The sequence below is a fragment of the Oryctolagus cuniculus genome, chromosome 2 (genome assembly GCF_964237555.1).
Source record: "Oryctolagus cuniculus chromosome 2, mOryCun1.1, whole genome shotgun sequence".
Classification (NCBI taxonomy): Eukaryota; Metazoa; Chordata; class Mammalia; order Lagomorpha; family Leporidae; genus Oryctolagus; species Oryctolagus cuniculus.
The window spans coordinates 172,374,334-172,387,808 of NC_091433.1; the positions used below are offsets into that span (position 1 = coordinate 172,374,334).

Here is a 13,475-nt window from a genome sequence, read left to right on the forward strand (position 1 = left end):
ACTCCCCAAAGGCAAACACACACGATGATTAGCTGCTGAGAGAAATTGGTGCAGCGACTGTTGGTGAGCTTGGGTGTCCCCAGCTCAAGAGAGCCCCTGGGCTCCCAAACAGCTGCTGGAGTCGACAGAGAAGACGGCTGAGCCTCTTCAGGGCCTCTGTCCCTGGGCGGGCCTGGAGCCCTCTCTGGACATCATGTTCCTTTGCTCCAGCCTCCACTGGGAGGTTCTGGGAGTTTAACACTTGGAGTGGACATCTGTGGTCATTCGGCTGTCCAGTATCCATTCATCCTATTCTCAGAAACAATCTCTTATTTTTGTTTTAAAATTCTCCCCTCATCCCCAGCAGTCTGCGTGTCAGAGGAACAAGCTCCAGCCCTGGCTGCAGGTGCAGGGAGTGACCCAGGGATGTAACCCACAGCACATTCGTGGGCAGCGATGGTCTGGGAGCTAGCACAGAGACCTGGATTAGATTGTTTCTGGAGAAGCAGTTTCTCCCGCTTTCTGCCAGGGCCCAGAGCAGTGCTGAGGGCATCGGGCCACCACATGGGTCCTGCAAGTTAAGTCACCACAGGCAGGATCTAGAGTAAGAATACTGGCATGACGAGTGCACTCACCCGGGGGGCTTCCCAGCCGGCATCTGAAGCACCCTCATCAGAAACTCGCCTTGCAGACATGGTTGGAACCCCTCATATGCTCCATCAGTGAGACCAGTCACGCTGAGGACAGTGGGTGGCCAGAAAGGCCTTGCTCACCTCTCCCTCGGCTTAAATGGTCTAACACCAGTCTGCTGCAAGCCCGAGGCCCAGCCCTTGAGCTCGGCTGTCCTGGGGCCAGATCCATGCTCTTCCGGTGCTGCACGCCTGTTTCCCAGGGGACACATGTCCCTCCCCCCCCCCCCCCGGGTTTTCCTGTGTGTCAGTCTGGTTGTACACATGTCAGGTTTTGATCAAGGTTTGCTTTCTTAGTCAAACACACATACTCCCTGACCGTGAGGCGAGGCAGGTACACAGGGACCCATCTGCCCAGAGATCCCACATTTGGGGAACGACCAGATGGTCCCCAACGGCTGGGCTGGGCTGCGCTGTGCTGGGCTGCACTGAGAGATGGAGGAAAATCAAGTTCTGTTGACTGCGACTGAGCCTGTAATTTACTGTGGCCCTGGCCCTGGCCCTGTTCAGTTACAGAGGCAGGACTTGCTTTAGCCTAGGATTTTTTTTTTTTTTTCATAAACCCAGGGAAGGAAGGGCCCTAAAGAACCAGGTCTTTCTGAACACTACATATTGTAATGCTGTGACAGGTGGGAGAAACTAGTTCTCATCACTCCAGCAAGAACAACAAAGTAATGCACACATGAAGTATTTAATTTACTCCACTTTATTCTGGGACGTAGGAGGTTACAGTAACACAACTCACAAACATACCAGTGGACGCTGAAAAACTAAGGCCATCCTGTGAGTCGTTTTTACAACTTGATGTTTTACACATAATGATCTTTTTTAAAAAATCAATTACCAAAACCAAGATTCTCTTTTGAAAGCAACGTTTGAGGGAGGTGCAGGGCAACTTTAGGGCCATAGCCAATCAGAAACTCACCTGTGGCAAAACCATTCCTTTGCTACAGCATGAAAAGCAACACCGGGGCAACCACTTGCTCCGCCCCCAGCGCTCCTCTCACACTGGCCCTGACGGGGCGGCCCATGTTTGGAGCCCACTGCCCTCCCAGCGAGTAGCAAAAAGGAAGCTTTACCTAAGAAACGCGCTGCAGAACCCTTGGAGCAAGGGAAGAAAGGGACCTGTAACTAAGGCACTGGAGCACATTATTTATAGAAAGAAATGTAAACAAGTGAACACCCACAGGCTCCCCAGTGAGTGTCCTCACAGGAGGGTCTCTGTCAGGGCTTGGGAACGCCTCCCTTTCTGCAGCCTTCAGTCATGGCTGCCAGCATCTGATTTTTGACACGAGCCGCTAATCTCCAAGTGACTCAAGTGGAAGTTCTTTCCCTCTAATCTGTGTTTTCGCAGCATTAACAGGCAAGCAAGTATTCTACTAGGATTCTTAAGTCACGGGCTCGTTCTAACACTGATTTTTTTAAACCTTTGACCATGTACTCTGAATTTTGGAGTTATCTGGGCTTGTTTCCAACAAAGACGCGGGGTCTGAGAACCTGTGACCTCATCAGTGTCCCTCCCTGTGGGTTTGTTTTATGTGCACTGTAAATGAAGCACACCCCCTCCACTGAGGACACTTCAGAGACAGACAGCACTGTGCACAAAGTCCAGAGTCTGCCTCTGAGGGCCTGAACAGGCATGGAGTCGGAGTCATGTCTGGCTGCATTAAGACGTAGCAGAGCTTGCTCAGTCCACAGTCACAGGGGGCAAGGTGTGGACACCGTAATTCCTGAGGCCAGTCCCAACTCTTGAAGCTAAGGGAATTCACACCCGACACGTGAGGATCAATTTCAGGGTTCTAGGTCAATCATTATCTGTACAGTTAAATTTTTAAGACGCAAAGAGCGAAATAATTGCCAATAAAAACAAAACCCACAAAAAGGAGGGACGCTTCTTTTTGGAGTTGCCATTTCAAATTCTTAGAGTGAGTACAAAAGGTCTCTATCCTCCAGCTCGGGTGCTTTATGAGGGTGAATCTGGGCAGGTGAAATACAGTCTGCTTTTATCTGAGACCCGTGTTAGATGATCACAATGATGTTCCCTTTGGCGCTTCCTCAGGCACAGCGGACTGCCGCTGGGCGGGCCACACCTTGAGCAAGAAGCCTCATGAGCGTGCAGGGGCGGGGCTGCGTCACAGGCACACTGGGAGAAGGCTGGCTGTGCCCTCCTCTTGGGACAGACGCTATCCTGATGGCTCAGCTATTTCTGTGTTTAAATATAACCCAGGGAAGGCTGACGGACACTTAAAGTAGCTCTCTTATGAAGGGAAGGGAAAAAAAGTTGTTTTTTTTTTTTTTTTTTTTTTTTAAACCTGAAACACCATTAAGTGAAAAGGGTGGCCTGGGAACAGAGCTGCATACTAATTAGTAAGCTCCCAGCAGGATTAAAAACAGCTTGGAGAGACCAAGTAAATGTGGGTCGGTGCGTCCTGGTAGAAGCACTAGCTAACACTTTGCAACAAAAACGATGTGTCGCAGTTTCCGGCCCCAGCCGTGCTTTCTCAGACTCTGCTCACGGAGTTCAGCTCACCAGTGTTGACCTTCTGTGGCAAGGCAGGACTCACTGGCTGGGTAAAAGTCACTGACAAGCAAAAAACGAAGTGTGATGCATGCCCAGGGTACATTCAACAACAAGTAGCTCTGGAGGCTGGCTTAACGCGGGAGTGAAGCTGACAGGTTTCTAACAGCTGAAGGCTTTCATTGCCTCTTGGGTTTGGCAGCCCTGACCACCATCCCTTTTATGGGACGAGGGTGTGCGCTCTGCTGGAGTAGAAACCCGACCACAGGCTGCTGTTGGCTGAGGAGGAGACTGGCTACTGAGCCGCTGGGCTTCCCACTGACTCCAAATGACAGGAATACTGAGGGGGAACAACTCGTCCAAAGTGGCTTTAAATAGTGCGACTGAAAGAAGCCTAACGCTGGAAAGAGAGATCCCTTGTATCATTAAACAGGATGCGTTGTGGGGTTATCACTTTGGTTTTAGAATCTGTCACGGCTACAAAGGCTGAATCATTTAGGATATATTATTTCTGCAAGCAATTTGCTGCCCTTTTTACAAGCGATTTGCTGTTGTTGTCTCTGCAGAAGTTAGATACCCATGCACACATGGAAGACACAATAATCTTCCTTTTTTGGTAGGTTTTAAAGAAATCTCAAAAAGATAGTTTCTTACTGCAGTAACAGCATGTTCCAAGTGTTTCTTTAAAAAAGTTTGACTTCATGAATACCATTTGTAACACCTGCCAACACGCTGTAAGGAAACCGCTAAGCATGCAAGATTGAGTGTAAGTGAAGAACCTAACCTGTATCAGTTCCTATCTTTTAAAGTTCAAGCTAAAGTTTCAAAGTGGAGAGCCTGTGGTTGCTCCCTGAGACATGTCCAGGTCTGAGTTTCCATAGGAGAGAAGGGCACAGGTGGTCTTGTGATGGCTCCATCAGCACAAGGTATTAAGAATAACGCAGGGCTTCCTCTCAAAGCATCTGATGTGTTTAGGGGGAAGACGGTTCTGCCTCTGATCTTAGGAAAGGATGGGCTGGGTCCTACTGGCTAGAAAGGAACGAGGACGATGTCAAGGGAGGGGGCTGGGCGCTGGGAAGAACAGTGCTGGCCTCCAGGAGATGTGTGCTCTGAGCCAGGGCTCACGCATTTCAGATCTACCTGTGGTCTGGGGAGTCAGTTAGGAAATAGGTTTGGGCCTTTAAGAAAAACTAATGTGTACCTTGTCTGTCAAGAGCCTGATGACTGTTTAATAATATTCTGGCTGGAGTTATTTCATAGTAGTCACTCCCTGCTACATACGTAGTATCGAAATTACATTCAAGATCTAAAAAAAAAAAAAAAAAAAATTGTGTGTAGCAATATTTTCCCCACAAAATTAAGTGCAAAATATCTTTAACAAATCAGATGGTAGTAAGAAATATCTGACACAGTCATGCAAAAATGCATTTCGGTTTACAAAGGCTTAGAACATTTCCAAAGTATCCCCTGGCTCTTGCCCTGTGAGCCTTACAATCCTACTCATTTTTCTTTGAGTTTAAATGTGGCTGTTTGTGTAAAAAACGGTAACATGCAAGTTCGATGATCTCCAGTCCACCAAATATTCTCTCTTGCAGAACGAAGATCACAATGGTGATTATAAAATACCACCGGACAAGACTGTACAGGTATATGAGGAGGCACATGGCAGGGCTGAACAGGGTCCAATACAGTATAGACAGCAGCTTGACCACAAGGACCCTGAGCTCAGACTTGCAAGGGGGAACCAGACTCTGTCCAGTAAAGTAAAAATTCTTCTCCCCCTGATAGAAGGACCGCAGCCTCTCTTCTTTCTCCTCCCACCGCTTGTGGCACCAGAGCTGAAGGTCTTCCTTGGACGTGGGGAGGGTGTCTATCGGATGTCGGTGGACGTGAAAGTGGATTTCCTTGGGAAAGTTCCCGTGCAGCAGGTGCTTCTCTGTTTGGGGGATGTTGTGGGGATATGCCACGGTGATGTCATGGACAGCATCGAGGTTCCTACCTGGGTTTGAAAAGATGAAAACAGGGAATGAGCACTGATCAGTCTGGACAATAGTGCAGACTCCCACTGCAGGGCAGAACCAAACCACTGAGCAGCCGGCACAGAGCACACTCCATGGACAAGGAGCTGGGGACTGGTGTTCCTGGGCCCCACCAGCCATTTGAAGTGTTGTTTTCCTTTTTTTCTGCTTGCTAATTACCACAAAGACATTTAGAAGAAAATTATCCCCATTCCCAGAAACAGTGATTTGCCACTCTGGAACCACAGGGATACACGTGCTAAGTCATAATGGACCAGGCTTTTGCTTGATGACACAGCTGGTTTCATGTTGTAGCACCTCTTCCATCTGCAGACCTCACAGCCCATTCATTTTTGCCTGCCAACCATAGCCAGAATCCTTGTGTTATTTGCTGTTTAACTCCATCCACCTCCTCCCGTTTTCCTTCTCAATGGAGAAACTAAGGTGTCCTGACCTCTGGCCACAGACGCCAACAAGCCTGATTCAGAAGGAGGCTCTTTCATTTACCCACCACACTGCTCTGTAGTCAGTGCTTCTGCCTCCACCTCTGCCCAAGCCCTGCCTGCTCGCTCACGGTTACTCACCTCATACCTCGGACTGGTCTTTCCCCATGGAGTCACCTCTGTCTTTCCACTCAGCCATTCCACATCACTCTTACATGTAGTCGTGAAACGGTTATTTATAACTGCTTTATAAGTATTATTTATAAAGAGTTTATTCATACACCCCAGCCAGCCTTTCTCTTACAGGTGGTTCTTAATACTTACTGATCAAATATAGTGCTGTGTTATTACAAATTGGTATCAAAACACTATGAAGAACTTTTTTTTTTTTTTTTTTTTTTACTGGTGTTAAGAGGAAAGAAGCACAGTTTAATTTCTTACTGATAGTAAGGGTGTGTGTGCGTGCACATCCCTGTGTGTTGTTGGCATTAAAATGTTTACCACATGAATAACAATTTTGAGATGACGATGATGGTATTGCCAATAGAAAGCTTTCTAAAAGAAAAGTGCTTTACTACAAAGGGCTCTGAAAAGAGCTTCTTTAAGCACCGAGGCTCCAAGCAGCCTTGCCCTCTGTAAATGCTCACCTGGCACTCACCTACCACCCTGTGCCACTTCTAGATGCCCAAGCAACTTAGAGGCAAGTGCCCAGCGCAATGCCTTGTGCTAAAAAGTTTCCAGAAATATGTGTATGACCAATATTTTTATGGTCTACCAAGTATCTTCTCATTTAAAACTGTCAGATATAATTATTCTACATTGAGTTGCTACAACAACTTAGTTAAGTAATTATGTTTCACACTTTATTATTTATAGCAAGCTCTTTGCATACTGCTTGGCACATAAGTTCTTAAAGGTTAGCATCTACTATGACTTCTACATCTAGTGAGAATGACTTGTTCTATATTATACACTTTCAACTTGTTCTATGAATTCTTGATCCAGCAATCTTGGGGTGGAGGCAATAGAGTATCTTAAAAACATCTGTTTTAAACATGGGACTTTGTAATGTTGACATAATTAAAATGATAGTGCGCCACGGCGCTGGCCTCGAAGTTAATCCTCCACCTGCGGTGCCGGCATCCCATATGGGTGCCAGTTCTAGTCCCAGTTGCTCCACTTCCAGTCCAGCTCTCTGCTGTGGCCTGGGAAAGCAGTAAAAGATGGCCCAAGTCCTTTGGCTCCTGCACCTGCATGGGAGACTGGGAGGAGGCTCCTGGCTTTGGATTGGCACAGCTCCGGCTGTTGCGGCCACCTGGGGAGTGAACCAACAGAAGGAAGACCTTTCTCTCTGTCTGTCAAATATAAATAAAAAAAATGACCTATTTATAAGCAAGTCCAGAACAACACTGCAGTGTTCAATATGAAAAGACAAAGAAGTAAAAAAGGAACTGAGCTGATATTAAGCTTCCCATAAGCATTGCAGAGACTAAGAAATGTGTTCACTCCAAACCATGAGAGGAGGAGGGAGCAAAAGGCTTTCATGTAAGCCGGCGCCGCGGCTCACTAGGCTAATCCTCCGCCTAGCGGCGCCGGCACACCGGGTTCTAGTCCCGGTCGGGGCGCCGGATTCTGTCCCGGTTGCCCCTCTTCCAGGCCAGCCCTCTGCTGTGGCCAGGGAGTGCAGTGGAGGATGGCCCAGGTGCTTGGGCCCTGCACCCCATGGGAGACCAGGAAAAGCACCTGGATCCTGGCTCCTGCCATCGGATCAGCGCGGTGCGCCGGCCGCAGCGCGCCGGCCGCGGCGGCCATTGGAGGGTGAACCAACGGCAAAGGAAGACCTTTCTCTCTGTCTCTCTCTCTCACTGTCCACTCTGCCTGTCAAAAAAAAAAAAAAAAAAAAAAAGGCTTTCATGTGCAGAAGGGTGTCAGTCAACTGTCTTGTTGAATATTTAAACTTTACGTTAAGTAAATGTGTCCAGACAACACAAAGCCACAGGTAACTCTTCTCCTATTCTAAGTGGGAGAGACCCGAACACTGCAGTAGAGGAGCGAACGTCCCACATGATCCCACTCTAGACCTCCTGGTCCGTGGTCTCCAGCCACGGAGAACCAGGCGAGCTTCCAGAGGGCAGGGAGTCAGCGTGACTTGCATGAGCTGACTCAGATGCACGGCACAACCAGGGGAAGAGAATCAGCTGCTGAGATGTTGTTTTGTTTGATTTACCAATTTATAATAGGGTGAAACGTGTATCAAGAAAAAAAAAAGCTCCTACAATTAGGATTTATACTGCCTTTAAATTGTTTGGTCTGAAGACAACAGACTTTTAAATATGAAAATTCAGATGGCTGCCATCAGTAAAAGCTATTTTAGAAAGGCTGCAATGCTGTTCAGATGGCTTCAGTTACACATCCACATGCTATCTGCCTGTCCTCTGCTTATTATCAAGGGCTTAGACTGTAGATTTGTTCTGTTGTGAATACTGGGTCTACTGTAAAGTTTCACACTTCACTGCTTATTTCACTCTATAGGAACAAACACAGCTGCATGGATCCGTAGATGTTTCCCTAGAAGAACAAAGCACTTGCTTAATATTTCAAATATCATTTTTTAGTCTCAAATTAAGACTGAGGGAATTTTGAGCACTTTATCCATGTTTAAGTAACCAACATGAGTTTAAAAGCCATGGCTGAATTCACAAATGTATATTACAGAAGAGAGTGTCTCCCAAACCTATGACACTGAACCCACTGTTATCAGAAGATCCCATCCATGGGAATAGCTCATTGGGAAGAGGAGAGCGTCAAATCCTCACATGTTTGTATATTTCAAAGGAATGAGCTCAAAGAAGCTTTTGTAGTCTCTTAGGGCACATTGGCGTGAAGAAATCCTGGCTTGTTCATGACTGCTAAAGAAGCCGAGCCAACTGTTCAATGACAGAATAGTACATAGAGGAGTATTTTTTTTTTTAAGCCCAAGGCTCTTTAATAGAAGTATCTGAAAATTCCTATTCCATAATCAAGTTTATGTGGAATGTAACATTTTCTTTTTAATATATTTTTAAAAAATTAAATTATTTTATATTAGCCAGATCCAAACCTCTAACTGTAACTACACACCTTAGGATGCATTTGTGTTCTAATAAAATGCTGAAACTCTTGATCTTGAACACTGATTTTCAGACTTAGAATAATACTCCAAAAGTGATAGAAGTTGGATTTAATTAATAAGCACTCATTCCCAGTGCCACTTTGACACAGATAATTGAACATGGCTGATAAGGCATGACACTAGTCACATACTCTGAAGAACAGACTCCCCCCCCAAAGGAATCTTTTATTTAAGGAATATAAACCATGCATTTCATAAGAACACCTTTAGGAATATAGTGATTCTTCCCACCATACCCGCCCTCCTCCCTCTCCCATTCCCAGTCCCACTCTCCACTAAGATCCATTTTTGATTAAATTTATACACAGAAGAACAACTGTATACTAAGTACAGAGTTCAACAACTTACACACACACACACACTGTTCCTCAACAGTAGAGACAAGGGCTGTTCAAAATCATTGCATCTTAAAGTTAACCTCACTGGAAGAATAGACTTGAATGAGTAGATCCTGATTGATTACAGGGAAAGGGAACATTTTTTTTATGCCAAGAGCCATTTGGGTATTTATAACATCATGTGCAGGCCACACAAGATTATCAACTTAAAAAAATTAGCCTGCCAGATAGATTACTGAATTTCAAGTTCTGCGTGCTGTTGCCTTGGTAAGGCCAGCTGACCATTCCTCATTTAGACTACAATTACCAATTAGTAAGATAACCTTTCAGCTTCAAAACAGGAGAGAACATGTGAAGCATTTGAAATCAACTGGTGTTAAAAATCAAGTAGTGCCATTTTTTGGTTAGAGAAATGCCTTTGTTTTCATTTTCCCCTCTGTATTAGTTGAACACTTATAGCACAAAGAGGGGAGTCAGATGGTTCCCCATCACAACTCTGATCAGCTCTATGACCTCGGCATGTCCTAGTACCTACTCTCTTGGGATTTTGTGAGGATCCATTGGAAGAACTTGGAGAAATGTGCTCTGAGTCTTGGTAGTGTAGTCATTATTCCTCTAGATGGACAGTTGCCTTTACTACTTGAAGTTGAATTTATGTTTTTGACTTATCCCTTGCCTTCCTTCTTTAGATTTCTTCATCTTTGGGAGAAAGAGCAAAACTATTAGAGGCACGTTGTGGCTTATTCTCTAGCATGCAGCCCACTCTTAGCACAGAAGCAAAGCTGTTGAGAGGACTGACCTGGGCACTACTCCTCCTTCAGCCCTTGGGCATTTTAAGCTAAGCATGGACAGTAAATAATTCTCCTATGGTATTCAGAGTTTGAATCTGATGCTCCAGTCACTGGACACCTGCCCTTTTTTTTTTTTTTTTTTTTTTTTTTTTTTTTTTTTTTTTTTTTTTTTTTAAGTAAAAGGTATTACTCCAATCTTTTTCAGGGAAAGAACAATCCTGGGCTTAAAAATCAACTTTCAGCTAATGAGGTGAAACTAAAGATAGTATCTTTGCTTATCTGGGCTAATTCTGTTCTTTACAGATTTTTAGAGACCTCTATTTTCACATTTCTATCCTAAATCTGCTATTTCCATGCTGAATATCTCTTGCAATGGGCACTGGCTCTCTGGATCTTCAAAACAAGTTTCATTTTCTTGATAGGATGAAAGCATGCCAACATTTTCCACAACTTAGCAACACTGTTGCATTAATAGATCCTCTAAGGCAAAAATGTGAATAACAGTATGCACATGCTAAGGCCAGAGTTTGAAAAAGTAAGTAATGTCAAACTGAAATGACAGTTCTTGGAACTCTCCTATATAAAAGATGAATATCAGTTCCTAGTTATTTGAAGTAATTATTATACCACCAATTTATTTCATTGATCATTTCTAAAATTTAAAAAAGTCTAGGTTAAGTAAGAAGGCCTGAAATATGAGTATTTTAATATACATAATGAATTAAAAATAAAAGCAAAAATAATTCTGCTACTGTATATTATGCTTCGTAGCAAGTGTCATAAACCTTGCCTTCTCCTGGATCAGGGAAAAATTTGATACTTCAAGGACATTTTATAAACAACAATAGCAGGCACCTCACCTCCTGAACAGCTCCTGTAGGCACACTGTGCTTTATTCTCTAATACCCAGTCCCCTCCTCTCCCATAGCACCGAAGCCAAGCCTTTATGGGACTGACCAGAGTGAATCATGACACTCCCCTCCCCCATCAGACTGCTTCAGGAACACATTCATGATTCAGGTTGCCCTATGAGATATCAGGGGGTGTGGCATTTTTTGAGAATTCAGTTATATGCTATCTTATGGATTTATAACAGTTCCTGACATAGTAAAGATGTCTACCCTGTATCATATATGTTGAAAATATTTTATACTAAATTTGTCACCTGGCCACTAGTGAATTTCTTTTATTGGATTTGCTCCATTTCCTTTATCCATTCCTACAGGTTGTTTTTCTCCCAGTCAATTGGCAAAGCTCCTTCTTTATGACAGATTATTACTTTTCTATATACTGTATTGTAAATACTCAAAATTTTCCTTCTGTTACAGCTTTTGGATTTCTGTCTTGTCTCCCTTGAACCCACATTGTATGTGTATTTCATATTTCCCTTTTAAAAATTTTTTTTGACTGGTAGAGTTATAGACAGTGAGAGAGACAGAAAGGTCTTCCTTCTGTTGGTTCACTCCCCAAATGGCCGCTACAGCCAGCACTGTGCCGATCCGAAGCCAGGAGCCAGTGCTTCCTCGTGGTCTCCCATGAGGGTGCAGGAGCCTAAGCACTTGGGCCACCCTCCACTGCCCTCCAGGGCCACAGCAAAGAGCTGGACTGGAAGTGGAGCAACTGGGAGTAGAACCGGCGCCCATATGAGATGCCAGTGCCACGGGCGGAGGATTATCCAAGTGAGCCATGGCACCAGACCCCTCCTTTTAAATTCTTTTACATAGACATCACATTTTCTAGATAACTCCACTTTTTCCATAGTACTGAAATACCAGCTTGGTCATACACTACATTTTCAAATATAAAGATAACTTGTCTCTCTCCTCTGTTATGCTCCACTGATCTCCTTAGTGACTCCATATCTGGAAAAGCAAGTCTGCCTTTGTATTCTGTTTCATACCATACTTGGCTCCTCCTGGTCAACTGTGTTGAATATTTAACTACATAAACTGTAAGAATATCTAATTCAACTCCAAAAAAAACCAATACCACACTGCCTGCTCTCCCCCTAAGAAGATCACATCTTGAAATCAGAGTTGCCTTATAGTCACATTACCATTTTGGAAGAAAAGACATTTTTATACTGTCTTGTCATCTAGGAAAAGGGCATGTCTTTTATTTTCTTCTAATCAGATCTAAGTTTTCTTTACACGGCTTCTGTGAGTTTCTTTTACAAAGTATTCCTGAACAGTTCATAATTTCTGTCACTATTGTGAATTGATGTTTTCCTATTTCTGTTTTTAGGCAATTGACACTAGAATAGAGAAAAGCTATTATACATTATCTTGGACTCAACAAATTCTAATTCTAGATTTTTTTAGACTCATTTTGACTAATCAGCAGCAAAAACAGTTTTATGTTCAATTTTTATTGCTTTCATTAGCATTGATTTAGTGACAAAATGGGCAGTTTTGAATTCAACCAAAATGTGGTTTTAGTACTGTAGCATTTGTAACATTTACATCTGAAATATGCATACTGCAACAGAATTATATTTATTTTTTCTAATTCTCATTAGGGAGTGGCTTGACTTTATCAAATATATTTTCAGCATATATTCATAGGGTCAGTTTTTCTGAGTAAATTATTAACTGAACACCTGCATGGGAGTTTGTTTGACCTAGATATTAAGATGCTGGTGAGGATGTCCACACCCCATATCAGAGTACTTAGACGCGAGTCCTGGCTCTGCTGCTGATGGCTCACATGACTGAGTTCCTGGCTTTGGTCCTGGCCATTGTAAGCATTTGGGGCGAGAACCAGTGGATGGGAGTTTTCTGTCACTCTGCCTCTCAAATAAATGTTTTAAGTAAATGTAAACACATACACAACACCTGTATGAACCAGTCTTAGCTGTCGAATACTAAAAGGAAAAAAAGGTCAGAAATGCAAACAGAAACAAAAATAATAAAATCATGTGTAGGCTTTAGGTTTTCTCCATTAAATAGAAAATTGCACTATATAAGAAATAATTAAAGGAATTGGGTAATTATCAATAAATTTGAGTTAACAGATCTGTACAGACTGACATGTTCCTAAAAATTAATGGACATTTATAAAATGATTATTTACTTGGGGGCAAGATTTAGATATATTTTATGAAAATGGAGATTTTACAATTCATACACTCAAAAATTTCATTAAAACAAAATATATCCCATTCAAGTTGTTTTAAAGATAACCCTTGGATGAGACTGAAAGGAAAATTCTGAACTACCTAATAGGGAATGACTAAGAGAATGTAAGGGATAGAGTCAGAGCTGTATTCAAAAGAAAAACTTCAGCTCTAACATGCTTCATTACTAAAAAGGCCCAGCTACTCATCTTGGAAATTAGAAAAAAAAGAGAGGAATCTAAAAGGAAATAGGAGAGGAAAGTTACAGGAAATAAAAAGTAATAATTATTTCTTGCCCCAGAATAAATTTACATTTTATTTAGTACCCAGGTATGGGCAGGCCAGTCTAGCAGCTGTACTCACATCCATGTCTTTCTTCAACTCCAGGGAGTTTTAGAATATAAATTGCACA

At 43.3% G+C, this 13,475-nt stretch overlaps 1 protein-coding gene across 13 annotated transcripts in view; it reads right to left on the reverse strand.

Moving 5' to 3' along the window:
- Positions 1-1,358: 1,358 nt before the first annotated feature.
- Positions 1,359-13,475, reverse strand: part of LCLAT1 (lysocardiolipin acyltransferase 1) — a 206,142-nt gene continuing 194,025 nt past the window's right edge. For all 13 annotated transcript variants that reach the window (XM_070069730.1, XM_051839858.2, XM_008254571.4 and 10 more), the window contains one exon: positions 1,359-5,185. In XM_070069730.1, the coding sequence (XP_069925831.1) occupies positions 4,683-5,185 (503 nt within the window). In that variant the 3' untranslated portion in view covers positions 1,359-4,682. The remainder of the gene's footprint in view (positions 5,186-13,475) is intronic.